At 44.3% G+C, this 25,679-nt stretch overlaps 1 protein-coding gene and 1 non-coding gene across 26 annotated transcripts in view; both read left to right on the top strand.

Moving 5' to 3' along the window:
• MEF2C (myocyte enhancer factor 2C) overlaps window positions 1–11,160 on the top strand; it is a 256,797-nt gene extending 245,637 nt beyond the window's left edge. For 22 of the 25 annotated variants that reach the window (XM_053293566.1, XM_053293568.1, XM_053293555.1 and 19 more), the window contains one exon: window positions 4,645–11,160. In XM_053293566.1, the coding sequence (XP_053149541.1) occupies window positions 4,645–4,966 (322 nt within the window). In that variant the 3' untranslated portion in view covers window positions 4,967–11,160. The remainder of the gene's footprint in view (window positions 1–4,644) is intronic. The other 3 variants (XM_053293571.1, XM_053293569.1, XM_053293570.1) reach the window with 1 other exon arrangement.
• Window positions 11,161–25,194: 14,034 nt separating this feature from the next.
• On the top strand, window positions 25,195–25,272 carry TRNAM-CAU (transfer RNA methionine (anticodon CAU)). Its single transcript has one exon. It is a non-coding gene; the product is annotated as a tRNA-Met (tRNA).
• Window positions 25,273–25,679: the final 407 nt, after the last annotated feature.

The raw sequence follows: 25,679 nt of genomic DNA, 5'->3' as shown, positions 1-25,679 counted from the left end.
TGCGGTTTCGTTACCCGTGGTAATCTGTGGGAATGGAACCCCCACGGATAAGGAGGTCCACCTGTATATTTATCATTAACACTCTTAGCCTAAAATATAAGTGGAATTGAGCCTATGGGGAACTGCTCTTCACCTGGGCTGATGTTTTTTATTAAGAGTGCTGATAACAAAGAAAAGTACTCTTGAGTATGAAAGATAAAGCCAGAGGTTGTATACAGATACCAAATCCAAGTATTTCCTGCAGTATTTTCACAGAAAATTGGAAATATTTAATGCATACTCTCAGGTTTCAATCCTTTTTTACTCACAGCCCACTAAACCTGTGGCAGCAAGTTTTCACCTGCCTGTTAGATTATCCATTCAAGAGAGCCAGCATGCTACAGTGGGTAGACTTGAACTGGGCTGACCAGGGTTCAGATCCTCTCTTGGCCATGAAGCTCATTGGTCTGAGGCCTATTTTGGTCTAAGGCCAATCGCTCTCTCTCAGCCTAACCTGCCTCCCTGAGCTCCTTGGAAGAAGGGTGTGATATATATGTAAAGAAGAAGACATAAGAACAGCCCTGGTGGATCAACCAAAAGGCCCATCTAGTCCAGCATCCTGTTTCATACAGTGGCCCACCAGATGCCTCTAGGAAGCCCACAGGCAAGAGCTGAGGGCATGCTATCTCTCTTGCAGTTGCTCCCCTGTAACTGGTCTTTAGAGGCATGTTGCCCCTGAAGCTGGAGGTGGCCTATAGCCCTCAGACTAGTAGCCATTGACAGATCTGTCCTCCATTAATTTCTCTAAAGCCCTCTTAAAGCTATCCAGGCTGTCACCACTTCTTGTGGCAGAGAATTCCATAGGTTAATTACGCATTGTGTGAAAAAGTACTTCCTTTTGTCGGTCATAAATTTCTTGGCAATCAGTTTCGTGGAATGATGACCCCTGGTTCTAGTGTTAGTGAAAGGGAGAAAAATTTCTCTCTATCAACTTTCTCCACACCATACATGATTTTATAGACCTCTGTCATGTCTCTGCTCAGTCATCTCTTTTCTAAACTAAAAAGCCCCAGGTGTTCTAGCCTTGCCTCGTAAGGAAGGTGCTCTAGGCCCCTGGTTGTTTTGGCTGCCCTCTTCTTCAGTTCTACAATGTCCTTCTTAAGATATGGTGACCAGAACTGTATGCAGTACTCCAAATGTGTCTGCACCATAGTTTTGTATAGGGGCATTATAATATTAGCAGTTTTATTTTCAGTTCCCTTCCTAATGATTCCAAGTATGCAATTGGCCTTTTTCACAGCTGCCACACATTGAGTCAACACTTTCAACAAGCTGTCCACCACGACCCCGAGATCCCTCTCCTGGTCATTCACCAACAGTCACACCCCATCAGTGTATCTGTGAAGTTGTGCGGGGGCGGGGTTTGCCTAAATACATATCACTTTACACTTGCCAACATTGAACTGCATTTGTCATTTTGTTGCCCACTCCCCCAGGTTGAAGAGATCCTTTTGCAGTTTTTCACAATCTGTTGTGGATTTCACTACCGTTAAATAGTTTGGTGTCATCTGCAAATTTGGCCATCTCATTGCTTACCCCAACTTCTAGATCATTTATGAATAAAAATTATGAAATTAAAAAGCACCAGTCCCAGTACAGATCCCTGGGGGACCCCACTTCTTTCCTCCCTCCATTTTGAGATCTGTCCATTTATACCTACTCTCTGTTTCCTGTCCTTCAGCCAGTTACCCTGCCACACCTGAATTTGTCCCCTTATCCCATGACTGATAAGTTTTCTCAAGTGTCTTTGAGAGGAACTTTGTTGAACGCTTTTTGAAAGTCCAGATATACGTCAACTGGATTACCTTTATCCACACATTTGCTGGCACTCTCAAAGAACTCCAAAGGTTTGGTGAGGCAAGATTTACTTTTGCAGGAGTCATACTAGTTCTCCTTCAGCAGGGCCTGTTCTTTTTATATTCTTGTACAGGCTCATCTTGTCCCAAAATGTATCCCAGTGGCTAACAAATCTAAACCTCTCCTCCTAGCACCATCATCTCATCCATGCATTGAAACCCCTCAGCTCCGCTTCTCACTGGCCCTGCATATGAAACAGGTAGCATTTCTGAGAATGCTACCTTGGGGGTCCTGGACTTCAATATGCCACCTAACAGCCTAAATTTGGCTTCCAGGACCTCCCGATTGCATTTCCCAATATCGTTGTTGCCGACGTGCACCACAACAGCTGACTCCTCCCCAGCTCTGCCTAACAGCCTATCTATATGCCGCATGATGTCTGCAACCTTCACACCAGGCAGGCAAGTCACCATGTGGTCTACACGTGGGTCATAGACCCATCTCTCTATACCCTTAATGATTGAATCGCCCACTTCTAGGAAGCACCCACCCTCACCCAGAGGACTATCCCCTGTGTGAGAAGATATGGGCTCATCATTCACAGAAGGAGTCCTTCTAAAGGAGCGATCCCTTCTTCCTCAGAATGATGTCCTCCTTCCCTGAGACCTTCATTCTCCCTGACAGCTGAGGAGCCATCAGCCTGGGAGTGGGATGCTTCTACTACATCCCTGAAGGTCTTGTTCGCGTACCTTTCTGACTCTCTGAGCTTCTCCAGATCAGCCACTTTGGCTTCAAGGGAGTGAAAGTGTTCCCTGAGAGCCAGGAGCTCTTTGCAATGAGCACACACCCACAACTTCTGCCCATCGGGCAAATAGTCATACATGCTCTGCACAATACACTAGGAATCACCCCCTCTCCAGCTGACTTTCTATCTTCATTACTGGTTTTGTTAGCTGTTTAGTATATTTGGAGATTGTTTATTTGAAAGTTAGGTCTTCACTGCAGTTGTCAGCTGTTCAACAGTTTAAAGTTTCTTTCTCAAAAATATGAAAGAGGGAGTAGTACTTAACTTCAGTTCCTGCTGGGCTCCTTTCAAGTTCCCCCGTACACTTCCCCACTAAACTCCACGCAAAACTCCTATGCCCCTGTTTGTAATTCCTGTTCACTAAGCTCCCTAGCTATTGCCTCTGAGACAAACAGGCTCAACAGGAATGTGGCCCTTCCCACCAGGTGTGACTCACCTCAGGCCTAGATGGCTCCTCCCACTGTTTCTCTCCAGGCAAGAGAGAAACTAAAACTGAATGCTTCAAAGCCCCCAAAACAGGCCCTGGCCAAAAAAAAAAAAACCCCACACGGAGACTATTCACACGTGTAGTGGAAAATGGGCTAAGGAGCCAGCCCGTTTCCCACCACAGGTGTGAGCCGGCGGGAGCCATGTGGCTCCCGTCGGCAAGCCTGCTTAATTCCCCCACCCTTAAACAAGGTTAGCTCTGCTAACCCTGTCGTTTTGATAATGTGCCGCCGTGGCTTTGCACTGTGGTGACTCACGAGGAGGCCCCCGGAGGCGACTACAAGCCTGGCATTGGGGGGGGCTCCCCAAAATGCCCCATGCACTTGTTAGGGGCATTCTGGGACTTCCAGGGGCTGAACGGCCCCCAATCCCCGCCACCCCAACCAGCTCCATGATGAAGCCGGTAACAGTGTGGACAGCTGATCCGGCCGCCCAGGGCGAGCTGCCTGCTCATCTGCAGGGAGAGCAGGTCAAGCCCGCTCTCCCTGCAGAACCCTCTTAGGTTCTCCACACTGCTTGTGTAAAGAGCCTTACAAACACACACACACTGGGGCTTCTCCTCTAAACAGATGCCAGCCCCTCAAAATCTCCCCCTCCTTCCTGTTTGTTTGTTTGAAGAAGAAATGTTTTGGGTCTTTTTAAAAAAGAAAATCTTGCTTCCTTCTCAGGAAGGAACTAGATTGTTGAATTACAGTACATCCCTCTAACAGAAGCACTCACACATACATGCACATATGCAGTTGCCAGTTGTGAAAGAAGCTGACGTGCTTTGAACAGTTCAGAGTCTGGCTGCAAATATTTAACATGGTACATTGAAATTAACTTCATCTTGTTTGCAAGCCTAGGTGCATGAATTTATTTTATAAAATGTGTACCCTGCTTTTCAGCACCAAAAGTTTCCCAAGGTGATATCATCGAACAAGCCAAGAAGGTTATCTTGAAGTCCTGGAACAGCACTGTTCCGAGCACAATTTTACTCTCGTTTTGCACACTTCCACAGCCTTTTGAAGTCATTCCCAGTGCAAATTCTCGCTCTGGCCCCTTCACAGCATGTTCCTAAGACAGTTTTCTCAGTGCCACCTGCTGGCCAGCTTGTGCCTTGCATGAACAACTCGTCACTCCTTTTTTGGCGGATGGTGGTTCCTCATGGAATGCAAGAGCTGGCCAGCAGGTGGCGCTGAGAAAAATCACTCCAGGACCCAGCTGTGTATGTGGCATGAATTTGCACTGGGAGTGACAACCAAAGGCTGCAGAAGTGTGTGAAAAGAGTAACATTTGCTTGAGACAGCACTGTTCCAGCGCTTGTTACTGCTTTCCAGAAACACCGTTAGATTATCTCTCAGTTCAGAGGCACCTGTCATTGCCCCTTGTGCCCAGTTTGCTGTCAGAACCTGCCTCCTGTCCTTGGCGTGTGCCGGGATCCCTGTGAATCGTTCGGCTGATGTGTTGTGTGAGTGTGCATTTCTGGGGGCCCTCTGCCAACTCAGTCTGTAACGGGGTTTCCTTTCCTCCAACAGAGCTTGCACTAGCACTCATTTATCTCAGAATGCAAATCTCTCCCTGCCTTCTACTCAAAGCCTCAACATCAAGTCAGAACCTGTTTCTCCTCCTAGAGATCGCACCACCACACCCTCGAGATACCCACAGCACACGCGCCACGAGGCGGGGAGATCTCCTGTTGACAGCTTGAGCAGCTGTAGTAGTTCGTATGATGGAAGCGACCGAGAGGATCACCGGAACGAATTCCACTCGCCCATTGGACTCACCAGACCTTCGCCGGACGAAAGGGAAAGTCCCTCTGTGAAGCGCATGAGGCTCTCTGAAGGATGGGCAACATGATAACATGATTAGCTATTAGGGGTTTTTTTTTTCCTTGCAGTGTGTGTGTGTGCTATACCTTAAGGGGGAATAGGGAGGGAGGGGTCGATATGCATTATATGTGCTGTGTTTGCGGGGGTGGGGGGAAGTCAGGTACTCTGTTTTGTAAAAGTACTTTTAAATTGCCTCAGTGATACCATATTAAGGATAAAACAGCAATGCTGAGATAAGCTTCGCACTTGAGTTGTACAACAGAACACTTGTACAAAATAGGTTTTAAGGTTAACTTCTTTTCACTGTTGTGCTCCCTTGCAAAATATATGTTACAATAGATAGTGTCATGTTGCAGGTTCAACGTTATTTACATGTAAATAGACAAAAAGGAAAAAAAAGGAAACATTTGCCCAGTGTGGCAGATCTTTACTGAGAGAGAAAGCAGCTGTTATGCAACATATAGAAAATGTACAGATGTTTTGGAAGACCCAGAAATTGGGTGACCAAGAAAAAAAAAAGATGGAAAAAATCGAGGTCATCTAATATATCTGAAATGCTCACAAAGGCATATCATTGGAGTATGGCACTCAGTTAAATGGATCAAACACTTTTAAAAGAGGACCATACTTGTAAAAAATTAAAAAAAAAATTAGTTTGAGGGCTAACCTATTTAATTTTTAAAACTCTGGGCCTGCATCACTTATTAAATAAAAAATATAAAAATATGTAAATTACATTTTCCTTATTTTCATATTAAAAAGTAAGACAGAGTTCGCAAAGCATTATGGCTTTTGGAGTCTACTTAAGCCAAAATGTGTGTTTTTTCCCCCCGTCATAGCTTCGCCAATATTTTAAGCAGCCCTGAAAAAAACAAAAGGGGACTTTTTTTGTATAGAAAGCACTACCCTAAGCCATGAAGAACTCCATGCTTTGCTAACCAAGATAACTGTTTTCTCTTTGCAGAAGTTTTGTTTTTGAAATGTGTATTTCTAATTATATAAAATATTAAGAATCTTTTAAAAAAATCTGTGAAATTAACATGCTTGTGTATAGCTTTCTAATATATATAATAATTATGGTAATAGCAGAAGTTTTTGTTATCTTAATAGTGGGGGAATTATATTTGTGCAGTTGCACATTTAAGTAACTTTTTTCTTTTGGTTTTCCTTTTAATCTGCATACATTTTACAGAATAAGTCAGCTGTTGAAGGCTAATCTGCAGAAGATTAGAATTTTCCCTTCCTATAGCAGCCCATATCATTCAAACACTTCTATAATCAATTTTGTGATCCACTGTATATACTGATTAGTTCCATCATACTGGTCTGCTCATTTGACCAAGATAAAGGCCCCCTTCTCACCTTATTTATGTCTTGCGTATCTTGTGGCTTTCTGCAGTTTAGATCACAACATGGCTCAGCTTTGTCCTCCTTCCGTAAATTCATCAAAACTGACATCCTTTCCTGATTTGCTCTGATATGCACCTTGGTAGGATCCCAAATTCCCCAAAATGGAGGCGTATACTTAAGCAGCTTCAAAGAGAAGTGACAGTGAAGATAAAAGTCCAAGGAAGAGTTATTCCCAAAGACTTGGTATCCCAGAATGAAAACTCTTTAATCCTAGGAAATAGTAACTCAGGAAATGTAGATGGGTTCTTATTTAAAAGCAGAATATCAGTGCTGGCTTAGACAAAGTCATGGAGGATAGGTCATAGTCAAAGCCACCAGTTCTAAAGCTCAGGGAGATTGTAAACGTCAGGTGTGAATGCTGCTTCACACATGCGTGTCCACTATTTGGTTACTCATCACTCAACACTTGTTGACTCTTAGCACAATGTGTGAACCATCTCCATAGAAAAGAATTGTTTGAGTTGACATTGGTACTGATGTTAACATCAACAAGTTATGATTATATATCCCATCCCTCACAGTAAATAACAGATGCCAGATTTCATGATTCTGCTCAGATGCTTGTTTTGTGAAGCAACCAGCCCCATTGTGAAAGATTGCCTTAAATTCTAACCAATTTTATGGCTTCACCATTATTTTCATGGGACTTAGTACTTTGCCACCATGCAAGAAGGAACATCATTGTACAGTTTCTGCTCTGTGCTACTTTCAAATCGGTATATTTTCCCACAATGGGGAAAATAGTAACTGATGGGTCATCTTGAGCAGAAAAACATGGGGTTCAGCACATCCTTCCTACTACTCCTTCTACCTATAATACCACTTTTCAACAACAACAAAAAGTTCTAATCTAATCTCTAATCTAATCTCTAGATTAGTTCTAATCTAATCTAATCAGAGGATCTAAAAGGATCTAAAAGAAATACATCAGCAACAGCCACTGGAGGGATGTTGTGTTGCAGTTTGAACAGGGCCAGTTGCTCTCCCCGGCTTAATATTAAGAGAATCAACACCTTGAAAGGTGCCTCTTTGCCCAAGTTAGCAGAGGTGCTACTGTGCTACTGCTCTGCTACTCCTCCACTCAGTAACAACCTCTCAAGGCTGCTTTTCTTTTTTTATTTAAAAAAAAAAAGTCAGGAGGAAGTTATACACATTAGTGTATAATGTTTATTTAGATAGGTCCTTATGCAGTCACGAAGGCTATTCACATGAGCAGCCTAGGGCAGCCCAGCTTGGGCTAGGCTGCTTGTGTGGAGTGTGTGGCTCATTCCCACTCCTGGCCCTCTCACCCCCGCTAGCCCAACTTTCTGCCCTGGCTGTTAACCTTGCCAGGCGATCGCCGCTGGGTCAGAAGGCTTCCCCCTGCCTGCCACCATTTCCGGCAGCAAGCTGGGGAGAAGGAGCAGCCACACTTGTGGTGCAGGGCACCTTGGGATGTGGGAGGGGGAAGCCCTCCCACTCTCAGCTCTTACCTTCTCCACGCTGCCACTCCACATGTGGGTGTGCGGCTAGGCAAGAATGGCCAAACTCCTGCCTTCCCCACAGCCCTTCAGAGCAGCAGCCAAGCGGTCATGTGTATGACCTCACAGAATTTCTTCAACAAAAATAAAGACAGTGCCATTCATTTTAAAGTGTACCTTTCCTCTGTAATGTTAAAAATTAGTGGTTAATTTCTTTCTCTTTCTTTCTTTCTTTTTCTTTCTTCCTTTCTTTCTCAAAGAAAGTTACTGGGACTGAAGCCTGCCAGGCAGCTTTACTTCATAATGGCTTGGGCTAGTAGTGAGGGAGAGACACTCTGTGCATGGTCAGCCTAACTCTTGCCGTTAGTTTTGCTTTGCTTTGTCCGAGGCGTAAGCTCTGGCACTCACAATAGGTCTGGGTCTGAACTAGGGATGTGCACAAAATTTGCACTCAAATCAATTTGAACGGATCTCCACTCTGTTCAATGTTTCAGTTGAATCAATGTGAATTCAATTCAAATTGATTCATGTGAATCTTGTGCACATCCCTAATCTGAAGCCAGAGGAACTGGGTCTCAAGTTAAGCTCTGCAAGCTGATATAGCACATGTTCTTGCTTGAGAAAGAGCAGAAACAAGAGTCTGAGTAATTCCTCTCTAACATTTCCATTCCATACCACAGCTGGTGATGTGACTGTTCCTGAAGTAGCTCTGTCTCCCATTTAAATGCATGGTGAATGGAGATAGATATAATCCATAAACAATCATAGTTGCAGCGCACGTCACATTAGTCAGCAATACCAGTCCTGAGTTCCAAGCAAAGTTTATGCCATTTGTACCACTCAGTCATCTGACATTCAAAAAGTTAACATATGCTGTTTGTAATGTTCAGTATAAGAATTTGAACTGTATAAATGCTTTGTTTGGTCAGTGCCACTCCCTGCAAGTTGTTCTGAGGTTTCATCCATTCTAGCAGGCACCAATTATAAATATGATCAATACAGATGAAGCTTACCATATTTCTTACATCATCATCATTGTTATTCCAAGATATCTGCCTGAAAGTATACATTTGCATTAGCATACCTGCCTATGATCCCAGCCACTGTTTCATAGTTTGTGATGTTGTGCTGGTTCAGCAGTTGCTTTGTCCCATCCTAAGTATTTATTGGCTGGTACAGGAAATCTTAGGAGCATGCTGAGGCTAGGACATTATCACACTTACTCTTGGTACAGAAAACTATTCTGATGATGCATCTATCCAATAGGTAACTGACAAAAGATACGCATGAATTAAAAGAAAGTGAGAATGGGGCTGATAATTCATTTTTGAAACACAAATCAGGTTTCCAAACTATTTCCCTCACACTCTCCATTTGGGAACTTTCAGTTTTGATGTGTCTTAAATATGCAAATATTTCACAACTGTACCTTGTCAAAAGAAACATCCTTTGGTTGATTAGTATTGTTGAAAGTACTTTGTCAGTGAAGCTGATGGCATCAGTCTTCTGGGTTTTAAGAATAGCCATATGAATAATTTACCTTACAGTTGCCTCAACTACCCAAGAAACAATACAACAAAACAAGAACACTTTAGCTTTTGAAGGGAGTAGAAGAGTAATGGTAGTTTCCACATCATACCTATTTTCAGGGAGGTACCATGGAAGCAAGCTCGGACAATTAGACTAGGCAATCTCTCACAATTCTGACCTTGGTTTTTATGTAGCCACAGAACTGAATCGTGTGAAAATGGACACCAGTTTTCCCTCCTGTTTTCGTTGCTGGGCTGAGCTAAACTATAGGGGCAAGAAAGTGAGGTTCATTCATAACTGTAAATGAAGTTAATTAATAAAGAAGCACAACTTTTAATGGTGATGTCACTTTCTAAAAACCTGAGCTGTCTATCTTTCGCTCTCCCTTTTATCTGTTCCTTAACCTGTTGCATTGCAAAGCTACTTTGAGCTATTTGTGTGATTCTATTTAAGCAGTTTGGGGCAGCGCCCCAAAAGAGTATTAACATTGACTTCAACCCAGGCAGTACAAAGGTATAGACAACGTGAGATGCCTTCAAAGGTGTCTCCACCCTTTCTTGTCATTGCTAAACTGGTCCTTCTTTGGACAGGCCTTGTTGATGAAGATATTACGCCTAATTGCTGGTGACAATGATATGATATACACAATCTGCACACCTTTGTATATTGTATGCATTGATGCCTTTCCCAGTGAAGCTTTTTAAAATAATTTCTGTGTTTTTTCAAAGTTGTTTTTGTAACCAAATGGTTTCTATTTTCCCCAGAAATGGAATTTAAGAATTTTTAATGACTAATATAAAGATATCTGCTGTTTCTCAGAGCTTTTTTCAGGTAAAGCTAAAGCAAGAATAAAACAACTGCTATACTGTTTTCAAGAATGTCAAGAACCCTTTTTTATTGTTTGCATTTGTCTTAACCCATATACCTATCTTCTTAGTACCTATAACAATGTGGTTTTCTTTTCTCTCTCTCCTCCTTCCCCCAGAAGGCAAATGCTTTGTCTCTCCCCACCCCGTCACCCTGCCTCAAAAAGCCACTTGAAACCTCAATAAAGGCTGTTGCCTAAACACACAGCATAATTCATCTGCTCCCATTTTATGCCACCTGCAGTGATGTCCTCACCACTGTGGCCTCCATTTCCTGCCCTCACAGGTCCATCGAAGGACTGATGGAACACTGGTGTTGCCTGAGAATGCTTCAGTGTCAACATAACAGGCTTTTGTGAATATATTTTAACCAAAGATGTGGAGCAATCCAAAGCATTGGGTGACATACCTTCTGTGTCAAATTATCTGCTTAATTATAAGCATAACCAGGTAGTTGGCTTTCCCATCCCTGTTCATACCTCAGACTGACCCATACCTCAGTTTGATTCAAAGAGGTCAGCTCAATGACAAATGAAGATTGCAGCATCACTGCCCTCTGTGGAGTCACTAACATAGGGCCTACATTACACCATTAGGCATTTGACTTGGATTGCTTCAGATGATTTGCTTCTATTCTTTTTTTTTTCTTCTGGGGATTTGTTTCCATTAAATCAGCGATAATTAAGACTCCTCCTGTACATGGGAGCATACAAGTGTTTTGCAAGAAATAACACACTTAGAGGCTCACAGCGGCATAAGCTGGACTTTGTCGCCACTAGATGACAAGACATTATAATGAACTTAAAATCACATCTGTATATCTCAAGGGACGTAATTCAGCTGTCTGTAGTGAACAAAAAATAAAATGGGAAAATTTCAAATGTTTCTCCTGCTGGAAATAAGGTATAATTTGTATTTTGCAGCCGAATCAGTAAAGTTACTGGCTTTCTTAGTGATACAGCGTCTCTGGTGCATTTTTTAAAAAACTGATAAAGTTATGTTCTACAGCTCGCTTAAATATAACTGTACCTTTCAAATTGTCACATCTAGATCTGGAGACTGTAGCTTTGAGAAGTCCAGGATACCATGACAGAATACAGTATTCCAGTTCTCAAAGTCCATTTGTTCGCACTCCTCTCCACTCTAGTTTCAGTCCACAAACATAGACAAGAGCTGGCGAATGCACCCTTCACACCCTCGACCAAGAGGTGCAGAGTTTTCAGATGTGGTCCTGACCATCTTAGCAACATTTTAAAAGCATCAACAGGTTGATATCTTTGGCATTTTTCTATATTACAGGCAGAAAAGATGCAAAACAATAGGAACAATTTTTTTTATTTGGGGGGGCGAGTAACTTGGGCCTAGAGATTGGTTTTGGAGCACCTAACTCTATAGCAATGGTACAGCTAAGGAAGTTGGGATCAGTGCCTGGAGGGGAGGGAGTGAGGGAGGCGGCTCTTCTTTTCTGAAATGAAGAGTGACACATCAGTATAACAACAACAGCTACCTCTTTCTGGCCTGGAAGATGCAATGGAAACTTTTCATATCAAATTCAGTTTCCCTTCTAAGTAGATTCTCGTCATCGCCTCCTCCCCACCCTTTCTTTCCTTTTTCATCCTCCTTTCCACTCCATTTTCCACTTCTTCCTCTTATGCCAAGTTCCCTAGAACTGTAGGCAGCTCTAGGATCAAATGTGTAAATGCAAATGGATATTGATTTGCAGATAATGGCATGCAACACGTGCATACATGTTTACATTCTTTGATAGTCTTCAATGCCATAAAAGCTGAAGCTACAAGGGATGTGTTTGTTTTGAAGGACAAACAGGACTCTGTTGTTTTTCCTGGAACACAAATTCTCAGTTACTTTGGCATCAAGTAGAAAAGGAGGTCATCCTCCCTGCAGGCTCTGTCCTGGAATAAACCTTTATTAGAGTCATGAATGAGTGACCACACAAAGCCAGTTCAAACACGGTAGCCACCATCAGATCATATAGCATTCAGAGTCAGACAGCAGATATCCCTGCATGTTTTTTCTCAAACTCTCTGGAATTCAGCCTCTCATTTGCCTCTCCACTCCTTTAATATCTATCATGATTTCATCACACCCCCAAGGTTTTCCCAACCTGGACATTTGATTGTGCTAACATCAACCAGCTCTGATTCAAGGAAGCTTTTCAGTGTCATGGTAAAATATCAATCCATGCTAAAGATCCAAGCTTGGACAGGTGCTGAAGGAGTTCTGTGACAGTTTCCCCATGTGCTTAAGCTGCTACAGTCAGCAGAATCAAGCGCTAAAGCTTTTCCTGAACTGTCCCACTTCAGGCCGCAGGTCTGTCTGTCTGCTGCAGGGATCCCATATTTAGGGAAAAAAAGAACGTGTCAGGGAGAAGAGTTCTAGCAAACTGCCCTGATATGTTATTTCCTTACATATAGCAGGTGCTTTATTTCCCCCAGGGGAGAGCATGCAAACATTTGATGCAGCCAGACCCCCGCCCAGGACACATGCACTCAGGCCTTTTAAATGTTGCTGATCATGAGCAGCTCCCAGATGGCTGGAACAATATTTGCATTATTTATATGCCACATTTCAGTGACAAAGTTTTAAAAGCAGTTTATGTGGGGAAAGAACAAGATGGTTCCCTCTCCCCCAAATAGCCCACAGTCTAAAAAGAAACGTGAAATAGAAGGTACCCGCAACATCCACTGGGACTGGGAGGATGCTGGCTGACATACAAGGATGCAACAGTGCAGCAAGAGAGCAGCCTAACAGAACTTCCCAACTCACGACACTGGTACAGTGGAGAAGCAGCCATTTTTAACACCTTCTTCTTCCCCAGGAAGGACTGCATGAACTTCAAGGACATATTTTGGGGTGGCACACAGAGATTCCTGGAGAAGGAGAGGGCATCAAATGTTCCTGCTTTCCCCATTGCACCAGCACAGTTAGTTGGGAAGTTCTGTTAGGCTGCTCTCTTGCTGGACCAGTACATCCATCCTGTGTGTCAGTGCATCTCTAGATGTCAGCTGTTGTGCTGGGTATGGATAGGGACAGTTGCTCGCTCGCTCTCTCACTCTGCTAAATATAAAAATAATCACCGCTTTGAATACACACACCCAGTCACATAAGTGTCAGACCCTCAGGAGACGAGATGGGCTTCTTGAAACCCAGAATGACTGGGTAGGCACAGCAGAGGTCAGCCTCAGGAACAGCCAGGGGAGGAGGTTAGTTTGTCACACGCGTCGTCCTCCTGGCATTCATCCAGTTCCTTCTCCTGGGGAACTCCCAGGTCCCATACTCAGAAGCAGCCCCTCCTCATCGGCTGCCTTGTCATTCAATGCCCCAGAGTGCTGACAGGGCTTAAAGCCTACTTCCTGCCCCGCCCCATTCCTGACCTCGCTTCCTATTTCCTGTCCTGTCCAACCTAGCTGTCTTCCTGAAACTGCTCCCTGCAGTTCTCCATGCCTTGCCCTCTCAACCCCACCAGGACCGACCAGCCTAGACCCTTCTCACCTCTGCTGTCCCCTGAAGGGAACAAGAGCCCCAAAGGAATGATGCCATGCCCTCCTCCAGACTCCATAGGGCCACAAGGGCAACCAAGTAACGTGGCATCCTGACAACGAGCAAAAGCCAAATACGTTGGTATTTCCTAGGAATGAATACACACACACACACACACACACACACACCTACCTACCTTTTGGGAGGGTACCAATTCTGTGTTTGGGACTTGTGTTGTCGACCCTGCTAGCATGGTTAAATATCATCCCAGTTGTGTCCAGTTACAGAAATGCTGCTCTCATGTGGCTTGGATAACATTTAAAGGCCTCACATGTGCTACCTGAAAGAGCACAGTTCAGGGAAAGCTCTACCACACTGATTCTGTGGATTGTATCAAATGGCCATTACTGGAGCCTGAAAAGGCCGTATGGCAATCCCAATCAGAAAATTCAGCAATTTTCTGAGTGGTGTAGAATGTGGATTAGTGAGCTATGACATTCCTGTATCTGAATTAATGTATATTCTTGACTTGCTTTATATAACATTATTGTGCATGTTCTATTCTGGCCATCCTTTACCTGCAGATGGAGCTTTGAGTCCCTCAAAGTATTTGGATAGTGGCAATTTTTTTTGTCTGTATTTTGGAAAGATAGAGGTGGAAAACAGCTGTCATTTTTGAAGAACGCTTTTAATATTATATGAACATTATACAAAATGTGTGATCTACTTTCTTTAAATTTTAGGGATGAAAAATGTTATTGCAAAATCAGCATCTTAAGAAGGATTTTTAATTTGCTCCCCTTATTAAGTCCCCTCATCTTAAGTTCATAGTAGAATCTCATTATTATTTCCAAGAAAACGTGAAATAATGAGCCAGATATTGTCTCTCACATAGGTATACCGTGGTTTCCTTACTTCTGATCAGTTTTGTAACTGCCATCATGGATAGATTCTCCCTAGCAATATTAATTTCATTACAAAAAACACAACTCTCACACAAATGTGTAGTTTGGGATAATTCATGTTTACATAAATGCAGCTTTTAGCCATCTCAAGTATCATAACACAGGGAAAGGTGTGTGGGTTTTATTATTCAAAAATAAGGAGCACTTATATAAGTGAGTGTCTTATACTCCCAACCAGTTTGATTTCAGAGATGATGGTTATCATAGGCTCTTCACAGGACAGGCTGCGTTCAATAATAAGCCTGAGCTGGGGGGGAAACATGGAAATTTTGAGAAAAAGTGAAAACATTTCTTACAAAACATTTTCTCTTTCTGAAGCATGAATGAAATACTCCTCAAAAGCAGTGGTCCACATTGCACATAGGCCAAACTTAGGCTCCTAGCAAAGTGAACATAAGAGCAGCCCTGCTGGATCAGGCCCAAGCCCCATCTAGCCCAGCATCCTGTTTCACACAGTGGCCAAATGTCTTTCACTTTTTCACTTTGGGGCAAGATCAGAAATACTTAAAGTCACATGCCTTTGTTCTGGAAGCTCTATTTAGGACTGGAAACACATTGCTGATGGCCAAGCAACATGTTTCCTATCTAGGTAACACCCCCAAATAAGATAAAAACAACTGCATGTGTGTGAACTCTCCAGAGGAACAGAGGGGGAAGTTTCACACTGAATCTGTGAATCTGTTGAGCATTGTCTGTGTACTCTCTCACACACATATACTTTAACACCCTGAATGGCTTAGGTCTGGGTGATCTAAGACAGCTTCTGTTTCTGCAAGATCCCAAGGTTGTTCACATGACTGCTGCATGTGGTCCTGGGTAGGGTGAGGGAGAAGGCAGGATCTCACCTACCTTCTCCACAAACCATCCATGCTGTGTCTTCGGCTGTTTCGTTTGCACACCCAAATTAGCTGCACTGCAGTGAGTGGCACAGCCATCCTGAGGCAGGGGAAATGAAGCCCAGCCTGAAATGAATGCATTGCACAAGGAGCGCGGTGCATTGTAGGATTTCTCCACTGCCAGATGCTCTGGTCACCTGACTCTGTGAAAGCTCGGGCTGCACAGTGACAGGATCGTCGACACGGTGACAGGATGGTGGTGACAGGATTGGGTCTTCTCAGTGACTGCCCCTAGTTTGTGGAATGTGGTTCCTGTGGGAATGAGGTTCCCTGTACGCCTTCAAGGCAACCATAAACTATTTTTTTAGCTTGACTTGTAATAGGATTGAAGTGGTTTTAATGGTTTTCAATGAGTTTTATGTTAATATTTTAAATGGTTTTATATTTTTATGGTGAACTGCCCTGAGCCATTTTTGGATTGACAGTATATAGACAAACAAGTTGTTCTGGGAAGAACTAATCTGCCTACTTCCCTCTCACTATAATCTAAACTGATAATTACCATTTTCACAAGTTAGCCCACTTCAGCCTTAAACATTCACATGTCTGCCAACTTGAATTGCGGTGGATGACATAATCACAAACTACACCATTGAGGTGTTCCTATGTATCCTACATCTGTAGCAAATTTGATTCATATTGGTCCAGATGTTGCGAAATTGATGGGTGGGGGGCCATGCACACACACGTACACACAGAATGCTGGATGATCTGATAAGCTTACGTTCCTTAAGGAAAGTAAGCTAAAAAACTAAATCAATTATATACTTGCACAATAAACTAACACCATTCACCATTACATACAAGCTATTCCACCACCCTTTTTCCTTCTCACAACCTCACAAACATTTTCCATTAATGTTTAATCAAAACATTAAACTGACCCCTCACCAACCGCTTACCCTTGAAACCTTATGGTTGGATAAAGAGCTCCCCCACCCCAACAAAAAATGGAAATCAGAAAAAATAAAATGTGCATATGTACATTTTAGAGCTGTTAGAGCAGATACTCCTGTCTTTATTGCTAACTTTTGGGGGGGTTTCACCATGCTCAACCACAGGCTCATATAATATATGTCCTCCAGGGACAGAATGCAGCATTTTGATGTGGGTTCATACTCGTAATTATATGCTATTATTTATTTATTTGATTTATTTGATTTCTATTCTGCCCTTCCAAAAATGGCTCAGGATGGTTTACACAGAGAAATAATAAATAAATGGGATGGATCCCTGCCCCCAAAGGGCTTGCAATCTAAAAAGAAACATAAGATAGACACCAGCAAAAGTTACTGGAGGTTGGATAGGGCCAGTTACTCTCCCCCTGCTAAATAAAGAGAATCACCACATTAAAAGGTGCCTCTTTGCCAAATTAGCAGGGGTGACCTACTGAAGAGGTCATTATTATGTTGAAATCTGAATAGATTCCAAATTTCTGTTCCAGTTGCCCATAGAATACTATCAGTACATTTCTGTTGACAGTTATTAACACATCACACACACACACACACACACACACACACACGATTAAAGGAAGGTACAAATGTCTGCCACAAAATACATGGTATCTCATTAAAACAAAAAGCGTGGTTACTTTTACTTTCCCCATCACCTTCTCATTAATATGCTGCAGTCTCTTCTGAATCTCATCAGCAGTTTCAAGACACGAAATAGTTAAGCAATGATCATCTGCAGCTGCTTTTGTCTATCTAGTTTTCCTGCATTGCTGTTCATTGAAGGAGTTGTCCAATTCTTTAATCTGTGGACGCTTCTGCTGCTTCTCTGTAATTGGAGCACGTGGCCCTGGCAAACCCCTTTGCTTTAAATCCTGCGATCACATTCTATTGCACCTGACATGACCTATTGTTTTCTGTACTGGGAGGAGCTGCTCAGCTGGGCTTTAATGACCATCAACCATCTCTTTTCTCACAATGGCTGCTCATTTCTTGGGTTTCCAGTTCCTTCTGATTACCATGTTTGAGGATGTGTCATCTAATCAGAAAAAATAGGCGAAATTAGGGGAAAACATAATAGGAATTAAACGAGGTTTGGCAACCAGATGCAAATGAATGCACTGAATTTCTAGAGGCTCAGTGAACAAGAAACCATGCTGGAAACTTTTTTTGTAAGATAGTGAGCCACTACTGAGGAATCAAGTGATTATCAAAATCAGGCTATGTGACAAAGGTGCCCAAATTACCCCTTTCAATGAGCTGAGGCAGGAGTTCCTAACCTTGGGCCTCCAGATGTTTGCCCATTGTGGCTGAGGATGATTGTAGTTATAATCCAACAACCTCTGAGGACCCAAGGCTGGCCCTGACCTAAGGACTGACATTTTTTAAAAATACAGATAATGCATGATAACATAAAATAATAATATAATCAAAAAGAACAAGAAACAAAAATAAAACCTTAATAACAATAGTAAAATTATATATTTATACACACATGTACACACACACACACACACTTTTAAGGATATACTTCTTCACAATATAGTTTCTTAGCATTGGACCAAAGCACTAAAAATTAGGGATGTGCACGAAATGGATTTTGCATTTTGTATTGAGCTCAAAGCAAAACACAGATGGATGAAACAGCAGTCAACCTGGTTTTTCAGACAGAAAAAAATTCAAAATGTTTGGAATATTTTGGCCATAGGGAACAATGGGGAAACTAAAAAAAAAAAAAAAAACACCCCATTGTTCCCCATGGGTAGCTCCTGCAGACACCAAAGTGGGTTCGGTAGTAGAGCATGATAGGCGCTACCTGCCACCCAATCCGCAAAAGAAATGAGCAAGCAGGCAGTTTAAATTTTTTTTAACCTTTCCCCCAAACCCCCATAGGATCACAAGCCAGTGCCAGAAAACCAATCAGCAAGAGCAAAACAGGCCTCTAAAATGGCGCTTGAAACATCGACATATTTCAAATCAAAATGGGGTTGTTTTGTTCTGAGCTCGAAACAGGCCCTTTATTTAAAGGTGGGTTTTTGCCCAAACTCGAAATGGCCTGTTTTGAGTCTAAATGTTTCAGCGTGAAAATGTTTTGCCCATCCCTACTAAAAATCCTCTTCTTTGTCACTCTGTTGGAAAAGGTATTTATTTTCTTACATTTATATCCTGCTCTTCCTCCAAGGTGGAAGAAGTGGTTATATTTATCCTCACAACAATCCTGTGAGGTAGGTTAGGCTGAGATATAAGTGAGTGGCCCAGAGTCATCCTGTGAATTTCATGGCTGAATGGAGATTTGAACTTGGGTCTCCGCAGTCCTGGTGCAACACTCTAACCACTAAACCACACTGGCTCTCATTCAAAACCCCAGTCGATCTACTGACAAAGAACACACACCAGTTATCCACAGTTGCAAATCAGGAGTAAATTTAACTTCCCAGTGATGAGATTTTGGCAACTCTCCTTGCTCAAAGAAGATCCAACTTGATCACGGAGATCAGAATGCATGAGTGAGGAAATAACTGCCTCGCCCAGACTGGTTGGGCTTCTAGGTTGCCCTTGGGAAGATGGAACAGAAAGGCAACTGAGATTGAAGCAAATAACCAATGGCATGGAAGGACCTCTTCCCCCTTGCTTGCCCCCACCTGGTGATCCTACAGAGTGGGAAGATGCTGTGATTGCCCAGTCTGAGTAAGGAGTGTGTGTATATTGCCTGAAAAAGAAGAGCAACTGAAACTGGGCTATAGAAAGAGAACATAATGTTGGAGCTGACTGGTAGATATTTCATGGATGGTGCCACTATTGTGAATCTGCTGCAGTCTTGTGTGTGTTTGCCCCCAGTCCTCTGAAATACCTGCTCAGTTGTACATTTGTAAATGAACTGGTATTATAAATCCACCTGAAGTCTCATCCAATATAAACTTTTCCTCTCCCCCTAACTTTGCTATGGAAATGTTCATGACTTGAGGAAATGGAGAGTGGAAAACAAGAAGGTCAGGCACACGACCATAAATACCAGCAGGGCTCCTGCCTGCCTGCCTCTCTGCACACGATCTCCCTCTCCGTCCAGGCTCTGCCTCTCATCACAGCATATGAGTGGTACCACCAGAGTCAGCAGAGCAGGGAGCTGGAGGAGGAAGTCCTCCAGCATCCATCAATGCACCACACCAAGAACACGGTGCATTGACGGATCGTCTCTCAGCCAGGCACTCTTGCCACCAGCTTGCACCTTGCCACTCTTGCTTGTGGCCCATGCACACACATGAACCTGAACCTGGAGTTACAGTAAGAGCATGCCCGTGCCCTTAAACCCAGGTTAAAGCTTGGGGTAAATTCCTGGGCTTGGGGCTGAGGCAGCACCAGGATCAGGCTTGATCCCGGCAGTACACACAGGCAGCTAAGGCCAGGCTGCGCTGCCCAAGCCTGGGCTTAGCTGCCCATGTGAATAGCCTCAATTATGACTAATACCACTACCAGGTTTGTGTGACCTTTCGGTAATGGGTGTCCCCAGACTCACAAGACTTGCTGACCATAATTATTTGGATTTAGCTTCCAGAACATCATCAGAATAAATCCCACTTCCTCAGTCTATGAAAACTTATGCCACAATAAATCATGCCAAGATCTCAGATTCTTCTTGGGCCACAAACCAATTTTGAAGTGGGTTCGCACAATCACACTAATGTTGATCATCCACATTAAACCAAGATTTAAATGGCAAATGCGCTTCAGCGTTGGCAAGTGTAAAGTGATGCACATTGGGACGAAAAAACCCAACTTCAAGTATATGCTGATGGGATCTGAAAGTGTCAACTCAATGTGCGGCAGCTGCGAAAAAGGCCAATTCCATGCTAGGGATCATTAGGAAGGGGATTGAAAATAAAATGGCTAATATTATAATGCCCTTATACAAAATGATGGTGCGGCCACACCTGGAGTACTATGTATAATTCTGGTCACCACATCTAAAAAAGGACATTGTAGAACTGGGAAAGGTGGGGAAGAGGGCAACCAAGATGATCAGGAACCTAGAGCACCTTTCTTATGAGGCAAGGCTACAACACCTGGGGCTTTTTAGTTCAGAAAAAAGACAACTGCGGGGAGACACGATAGAAGTCTGTAAAATCATGCATGGTGTGGAGAAAGTGGATAGAGAGAAATTATTCTCCCTCTCTAATAACACCAGAATCAGGGGTCATCCCATGAAATTGATTGCTAGGAAATATAGGACCAACAAATGGAAGTACTTTTTCACACAATGCATAATCAACTTGTGGAATTCTCTGCCATGAGATGTGGTGACAGCCAACAACGTGGATGGCTTCAAGAAGGTTTTGGATAACTTCATGGAGGAGAGGTCTATCATCGGCTCTAGTTGGAGGGCTACAGGCTGCCTCCAGCCTCAAAGGCAGGATGGAGCTGAGTACCAGTTGCAGGGGAGTGGCAGCGGGAGAGGGGGCATGCCCTCTGCTCCTGCCTGTGGCTTCCAGCGGCATCTGGTGGGCCACTGTGTGAAACAGGATGCTGGACTAGATGGGCCTTGGGCCTGATCCAGCAGGGCTGTTCTTATGTTCTTAAATTTGAACAATTGTGTGAACCAGTATTAGAATGGCAGGAGAGAGACTGGCATAAGCTAACCACTCAGAGGTGGCCCTTTCATGAGGCAAGGTGAGGTGGTCATCTCAGGCAGGGTGATATTGGAAGCCAGCAAGATGCTCTCTGCTGTTGCCATCAGAGCAGTTCTTTGGGATTGATCTGAACCCTGCAAGCTTTGCAAGAAGTGCCTCTCCTCAGATTCCTTGCAGAGCTTGCAAAAAGCACAAGGAGAGAAGAGGAGGCTGCTGGCAATCTTCCCTCCCGCCATGCACCTTCAAAGCTTGAAGGGTTGGTTTCAAAGGGGGCGCTGGCCCACACGAGGGGCAGGGGTCAAGCCAGCATTTTGTGCCTTGCCTCAGGCACTGCAGTGCTGTGGGCCACCCTTGTAGCCACTGATTCGTTAGCTCAGATTTCTGAGCACTTACTGAATGGGGGTAGCAAAGATCAACATGGGGAATTCAGGGGCCATCACAGGAAGTCACCGAGAGAACGAGAGTCAAGGCTAGGAGCTGAATTCACTCAGGGCCTTAACAGATATAAGGAGTTATATGCAAGGAAGAAAGGGTAAGCAGAGTTGGAAGAGGCTAGGGAAATGGGAAAGTGGGGAGACCAGAGAGAGTGACAAATTCCACACTGTTTTACAGCTGCTTCCCTCAAACACACACGGAAATCTTATGTGGATTTAACTAAAGGTTTATTCAGCAATAACTCCATTTTCTCTCCCTCCATTCCCTCCCTTTTCCTTTCCGATTCCACCTGCATGCTCAGAGATGCTCTTACCCCTGGAGTTGGGGCACCCATCCATGGCCTCTTGAGTCCGGGGGGTGAGCTTCCAAATGTCCCGGGGGGAAACCTGCAAGCCTGCAGAATCTGAGCAGGTTGCAGGAAGAGCGGGTCTTGCCTTGTTCCCTGCAGGGAACACAAAGGAGCCGCTATTTTTAACCGCCCAGAGTCTATTGTTAACCACTCAGAGATGAAAGTTTGGGGCGGTGTACAAATTTGATAAATAAATAAAATAAAAAATAAAATGTGGTGTCTTTCTGTGGCATAAGCACCCACACCCCAAAATGTGGATCCCCAACCGACCTTGCCCCTTTGCCATGCCTTCTCCAGCTGGACCTCCCATAATGCAGCAGTCAGGCCGTGCCCCACTATGCCCACCCATCCCCTAATCCTCCCTCAGCCCATGCCGGTAGAGTCTGCTTGCTTTCCCCTACAGCACTTCGTTGAGCGCCTGTGAGCACATTGAGCACTCCAACCAACCAAGACCTCCCTCGGCAGCTTGGCACATGCCTTGCGCCCCCACCCTGCCCCAAGTCTCCATTATTCAAGCATCACTGCTGTGGACTCTCCTCCCTCCCTTGACTGGCTCCTTTTCCTCCTCGGCAAACAACTTTATGCATCTTGTTCGGTGACTGTGTGTCTCACCCCTTTGTCATGCTGACTGCCTGCCACCCACTTTCCTTCAGGCTGCAGACCTCCAAGACAGCTGGAGGCTAGGTACAGGAGAAAGAGCAGGTTAAAAAAAAGGTTCCAGCTTTCCCTAAAGTGGGAGGGGGGCACCTCCAAAGCCCTTAGGTCCAGGCTCCCAAAATCCCTAGGTGTGCCACTGCACACGCTCTCTACAGGATCCCCACTGGGACAAATGTCCAAACAAACTGCAAACAATAACTGGATAGAATACAACAAACACATTGGTTTGAATTCATCCTGGCTACAGATGTCTGGTTTCTTAACAGTTTGCAAAGGAAGGAGGAACCCATTTTGTTAGAGTGTTTTAGTAGATTAGTAGTGCTCAATTATTTTAATTCAAAAAAAATTAAACCAGGAAGGAATTAGCATGGACATCACACAAAGAACTGCTAAAAATGTAATTTTGCATAATAAAATAAGCTTCAGTTTGAATCAAGTGGGTTTCTGGGCATGTGTAAATTTACATCTAATTAAAGCTTCATCCACCTTACACTGAATTACTCAACTGGAGTGGGGTCAGATTTAACTTACTTGCCTTCCAAACTGCAGGCAGTTTTGGATTTATGTTTCAGAATCACCTACAGTGATTGACATAATGGTGTTTTGATAGTCAAGGCTACAATTTAGACACATTTTTCTTCTTCACAGTACTGTGCTTACACTCCTGGCTGGTCGCCCTGGATCTTTAGACCTGGTAAAGTATCCTCCCCCCCCACACACACACACACCATCCACACCCATGTATGATCCCTGTGAAAGGAGCCTTGATATGACTGTAGATAATCAGGTGAAGTCCAAGAATAAAAATGGAGGCTGGGATGGTGGGCAGGTGGGGCTTCAATGGCTTAAACCATTCTCTGTCTCTTCCTTGCCCATCTGTCTTTTCTGCCCATCCATTACTATTGCCAGCACCTAGTAAGACTGGGCATCTACTAGGACCCATCGCTGGTTGAAGGACCTACTGAAACAAACCTTGAACCCAGACATTCCCTAATCTGCTGCTTGGAAGAGCAAAGGTCCTGGGAAATCCCCTACACATCTCTTGTAGGGATATCTGACGAACCAGTTTGAATTTCAACTGGCTCAACATCAAACAGACCCAGTCCAAGGGCTCAGCATCAAGCCAGGATTGAACCAAACTTGCCCAGGTTTGGCTTGAACTTGCTCGGGTTTGGCTCAAACTCGAGCTGAAACACACACCTCGAACTCGAGCTGAAACACACACACACACACACCTGTGGGCAGGTTCGGGGTGTACTGTTTTTTTTTTTTTTAATTAAATGAACTCACTGCCTGCTGCAGCTGTGGAAGGAGGTTTCTGGAAGTCCCCCACCAGCCTCCCCCAGTCTCATAAAAGCCAGGTTTGGATGGTTTTTGGCCTGTTTATGGTCTCTATGTAGATGTGGCAACCATTTTGGAAGCCACCACACATGCGCAATGGACACCTGCATTTCCCTGGTCACACAGGTGTCCATTGCGCATGAGCTGCAGCCTCCAAAATGGCCACCACAACTACACAGAGATCCAAAATGGGCCAAAGACTGCCTTAACTGGGACTTTATGGGACTGGGGAGGTAGGTGTGGGGAGGGGGTACCTCTGGAGGACACCCCCACCCCATGGCCTTGGCAGTGCCCTCAGAGGTGGTGAGTTCATTTTAAAAAAAACCTTTTTTAAAAAAGTCAGAACCCCCAACTGGCTTGAACTCAAGCCAAACCGGGCGATGTTCAGTGGTGCACAAAACTGAACGTGTCTGGTCTAGCTCAAGTGCAGTTCAGACTCAAACCGAACTGGGCAAACCAGTTTTGTGCACACCTCTAATCTCTTGCATGGGGCCCACAACCCCTTAGAAGTGACTGTCCGCAGTCTCTGTGACCTCCGAATCGCCAGATCATAAACCCGAAAGTGCACCAAGGCAGTAAGCAAGAATGCAGCTACTGCATCTCCTTCCCCATCCCTCCACTAATCTGCTTGCCTAGTCTCCTCTGGTCAAAATAAGCATGGAAGAACGGAGCAGAATGCTGTGGCTGGATACCTTTTTGGTGCCGCAGAGCATTTAAATGTACCCGCATGACCTCTAAATGTATCCGCATGAATCTTCACATTTACATATGGTTTAACAATCTGGATCTAGTAAGAAAATAATGAAGCTCTTCTCACAATCTCACACCCACAGATGAGCAGCCGGATCAGCCGCCCACATGGCTGCTGGCTCTGTCACAGAGCCAGCGGGGGCCTGCAGAGATCAGGGGCCGCACAGCTCCCAAAAGGTCCAGGATGCCCCGCACAAGCATGTGGGGCATCCTAGAGAGACCCCCGAGCCAAGGACGCTGCTTGCAGCCAGGGGTCTACTCATGTGAGGGAAGAGGGAATTAGGCGGGCTAGCCGCCTTGGGAGCACCAGGCTCTCCTGCAAGCCCGGTGGTTCCCACGATCCCTGGAAAATGGGCTAAGCCCCCTTAGCCTGCTTTCTGTTGATCGTGGAAATAGCTTCAATGTGTTGTATGTAAAGTATTGACAAATAATCTGACTCGGGCCCCAATGTGCAGCTGCACCAAAGTTAGGTTTTTAGGACACAAAACACACCCTCCCATGAATTATGGTGCCTTAAAGGGGATGGGGCTGCAGCTCAGTGGTAGAGCATCTGCTTCATATTCAGAAGGTCCCAGGTTCAATCCCTGGCATCTCCAGATAGGGTGGGGAAAGACTCCAAGGTATACCTTGGGGAGCCACTGCTAGGCAGTGTGGACAATGCGGAGCTAGATGGACCCATGGTCTGAATCAGTATAAGGCAGCTTCCTCTGACCCTATGCTTGTGGATGGGGTGGTGGCTCAGTGCTAGAGCATCTGCTTTGCAGGCAGAAGGGCCCAGGTTCAAACCCTGGAATCTCCAGATAGGACTGGGAAAGACTCCGGTCTGGAACCTTGGAGAGCCATTGCTAGTCAGTGGAGGCAATACTTATCTGCTAGATGGCAATACTTATCTGCTAGATGGACCAGTGGTCTGATGTGGTATAAGGCAGCTATGTCCCCTAGAGCTGGGATCTACATCTACCCCTTGCTTTTAATCATCTCTGTTCATACCACAAAGTGTGGG

The sequence above is a fragment of the Hemicordylus capensis genome, chromosome 2 (assembly GCF_027244095.1).
Source record: "Hemicordylus capensis ecotype Gifberg chromosome 2, rHemCap1.1.pri, whole genome shotgun sequence".
Taxonomy (NCBI): domain Eukaryota; kingdom Metazoa; phylum Chordata; class Lepidosauria; order Squamata; family Cordylidae; genus Hemicordylus; species Hemicordylus capensis.
The sequence above is the reverse complement of the archived record's forward strand: the minus strand, read 5'-3'. Positions and strand labels throughout refer to the sequence as shown.